General features: G+C 37.4%; 1 protein-coding gene and 1 pseudogene across 3 annotated transcripts in view; both read left to right on the forward strand.

The window, feature by feature from the left end:
• HMMR (hyaluronan mediated motility receptor) overlaps positions 1-2,948 on the forward strand; it is a 28,355-nt gene extending 25,407 nt beyond the window's left edge. For all 3 annotated transcript variants that reach the window (XM_006906582.3, XM_025043072.1, XM_015585252.2), the window contains 2 exons: positions 1,113-1,275; positions 1,829-2,948. In XM_006906582.3, the coding sequence (XP_006906644.2) occupies positions 1,113-1,275; positions 1,829-1,848 (183 nt within the window). In that variant the 3' untranslated portion in view covers positions 1,849-2,948. The remainder of the gene's footprint in view (positions 1-1,112; positions 1,276-1,828) is intronic.
• Positions 2,949-3,039: 91 nt separating this feature from the next.
• Positions 3,040-3,158, forward strand: LOC112475268 (annotated as a pseudogene).
• The last annotated feature ends 395 nt before the right edge of the window (positions 3,159-3,553 follow it).

Genomic DNA, 3,553 nt, shown 5'->3' on the forward strand with positions numbered 1-3,553 from the left:
GTCAGTGATTGATTTTTGTTCTGACTCCAGAAGGGCTCCTCCCAACTGTCTTATTCACCAGTTCTCTCCTACAAGCTACAAGACCTACACTTTAGCCTATATTTTGAATCACCTCCCAGTTCCCTTGCACCGCAACCTCTACCATCATTTAGAGCACCCTTCGATTTGAACTTCCTGAAGCTCTGATTCAAATGAAGTCAGTTCCTTTGGGAAGAAATTAGAAGCTTTGTATTTTACTCTACCCCCAGGTAAAATCTCTGAGGCAGGGCTCTAGAAGCTGGAGTTGGGGACAATGGCAGATTTTTCTTTGATACTTCTGCCCTAGGATCTGAGGGCTCTGCAGACTTGGAGAAAAGGGGAGATTCTCTCAGCTGGCCTCTCCTGGCATGGAACCATCACCTCATGAGCCAAGGCAAGGGTGGAGCCACTGCATCCCAGCAGAGCCTCTGTTCTAACAAAGAAAAGATCCTCTATCTCTCAATCACATTATTATAGGTAGCTAAGGGCAAGAAATGCTGATGTCCTGCTCTTACTGGAAGGAAAAGCCTCTGGTGGGAGCCGAGGGAAGAGGAAGCCCTGTGTTCTTGCTGCAGCAGTCGGGCATGGCGTTTCCACCTTCTTAAGCTGGGAGTGAGGCTAGAGGGAGCAGGCTTGGTTCAAAGACCACGGACCTCTACCTTTTTTTTTTTTTTTGAGCACATTTTTATAGATTTGCTTGAGTAGATGTTTCCTCATTGGCTATTTTGCCTTAGGACCATTTTTATAGGCTTTAAATGGTTGCCTTTTCCTGATTTTAGTTTCACTAAAAAGCAGGTTAGTGGAGCCTCATGTGTCATCTTGGAAGTTGATCTTGCCATTTAAGTTAGAGATGAACTTTATCAGAAACAGCTTGTACCTGTAAAGGGGCAAGAAGATGTAAATGACTCATTATTTTCTTTCTCACAGCTGTGCCAAGTCGTTTTGTAATTCAGTCTTCAAGCCTGTATCTAGTGGTGGTTTTTGCCATTTGGTTTGATGCATGAGCAACTTTAGAATTTGTCAGTAACACCAGTAACACATTTCACCAACATGAACGTAAGTAATTGTTTCTTGTCTATATTTTTCTTACATAGGAAGTGTCAAAACTCCGCTCTCAGCTTGCTAAAAAAAAACAAAGCGAGAGAAAACTTCAGGAGGAATTGAATAAAGTGCTAGGTATCAAACACTTTGATCCTTCAAAGGCTTTTCTTCATGAAAGTAAAGAAAATTTTGCTCTCAAAACCCCATTGAAAGAAGGTAAGAAATGAATAAATGTATAAAAGTACCATCTTCCTTTGGATTTGCTTTTATAACATTTAGCCAGTTATCCATTTTTATGAACTGTGAAAATTTGTTGACAGTTTCTGATATAAAAGAAATTCTTTCTGAGCTTTTTGTGTAAAATGACTTTTCTTTCCTCTTTCCATACTCTTATTTTCCATATGTCCAGACCCCACTCGTCTGTCAAGCTCCATTCAAACTCCATCTTCTTGAAGCCTTGTCTGGCATTTATGCTCCTTCCTGCCTTCCACTAGAATTATTCTCTCTAACCTACCTTAGTATTTTAACCTAAATATCTAATTTGTAGTTTTGGAGAAGTAGATAGTCTACTTGACTATGAATCTTTGACAATAAGTCAGAATTGGTTGAAATAGGAAATGAAGAAATATAAATAAAATTATGCTATTAGAATGCAAACATTGCTCCATCTGCCTTACAGGCCATGGGAGATGCTCGTTTTTAGTTTCTAATGACTGATGAATTAGTTTTAATTTAGAATACTAATACCTCTTTATAATAATCATTCCAGGCAACACAAACTGCTGTTGAGCTCCTATGGACTTTCAAGAATCATGCAAGTAAACATCTGAGAAACCTGTTGAAGATTATCTTATTCTTATTATTTTTATTGCTGTTGCTGTTATTATTATTGTTTGTAATGAATATTTGTAATGTATTTAATATTAACTTCCTATCCTTAGGTGTCTGAAAGGAAGTTCAGCTTTTTTATTGATATACCTTCCAACATTTTATTTTCTATTGTCAGTACCTCCTCCTTGATGCTCATTTTTATCACCTCATTCTAAACTTTCTACCTGGCTTTCTGTCTTTCCAGTTCATCCCATCAACATCCAACATCCTTTTAAAAATCACTCTCATATTATTATTGCCCTAGTCTAAAACTTTAGATGATTTCAAGATTCTAATCCCCAGGTTTTGTAGGTTGATACTGAAGGGCTTTCCTAATTTGAACCTGTTAAGCTGGGATAAAATACCTTGACTTGTTCTTGCCTCAACTTTGATTCTCCTAATAATGTTCATTCTGTCCTATCCATCATTCATTTACCCAGTTCAAATAAGAAATCAGGGAATGCTTAATTCCATAGTAAGCTCTTTACTTCTTGTCAGAGTCACTGAATTGGTCAATAATTTGCAGGTTCCCAGATTCCATCTTAGTCCTACCAAATGAAAATCTGAGACTTGGCATGAGAAATCTGCTGTTCAAACAAATTCTGCAGTTAATTCTTAGATATGCTGAAATCTGAGAAACTCTGCTCTTAACCTCTTTAGAGAATTTGTCTTATACTGCTTAGCATTGGCCTGACTACTGGGTATTTGATTAGTATTTCTGTAATATGATATAAAAATCACACATTAAGTCATTAACCCAGTTATTCAACTTGTACTATATGAAGTTAATGCTTCTATTTAAGGTGTATTGTTTTCTCTGCCCTCCCCTCTCCACCTTGTCCCTAGAATTACAAATGGTAATGTACTATTTAGAGAGTAGTAAATGTCCATCTAAAATGTCTGATTTATATAATTTGTATATTATAAGCCACCTTTTTAATATTTCCCCATTAATGGGCCAAAAGAGACTATTACATTCAGAATAGTTTTTCATAATAAATTATTTTATCAGATCTTAATGTATCATTGAATTTTTAAATATCGTTCTTTGAATTAAGTTTAGAGGAAATGTAGAAATTAGGAAACTCATCTACTAAAAGGAAATAATTAGTCTACGGCCCTGCCACCCTGAACATGCCCAATCTCGACTGATCTCAGAAGCTAAGCAGGGTCGGGCCTGGTTAGTACTTGGATGGGAGACCACCTAGGAATACCAGGTACTGTAGGTATTAAAAAAAGAAAAGAAAAGAAAGAATTCATAACTTCTGCTTTTAGCCAAGATGGAGTAACAAGGATCGATTTATTTCTCCTGCCCCACCCTACCCGACACACACACACACACACACACACACACACACACACACACCCCTAAAACTCAAAAAACTAGACAAAATATACAAAAGAATGATTTTTCAAGACCATAGACATGAAACAACAAAAAACAATGTCTGAGAGGTGGGGAAAATCAAAGTGCTTCCTATTTACAGCCTTGAGAGAATTTCCAGATGTAAGGAAGGAGAACACAGGTAGAGTCCAGCCAACTATCTGAGTTGAAAAGACAGAGCCGAGATCCGAGGAGATCCAAGTGACTAGAGTTTTCAGGACAGAGCACTAGAAAGGAGAA

Source organism: Pteropus alecto, unplaced genomic scaffold, assembly GCF_000325575.1.
Source record: "Pteropus alecto unplaced genomic scaffold, ASM32557v1 scaffold40, whole genome shotgun sequence".
Lineage (NCBI taxonomy): Eukaryota > Metazoa > Chordata > Mammalia > Chiroptera > Pteropodidae > Pteropus > Pteropus alecto.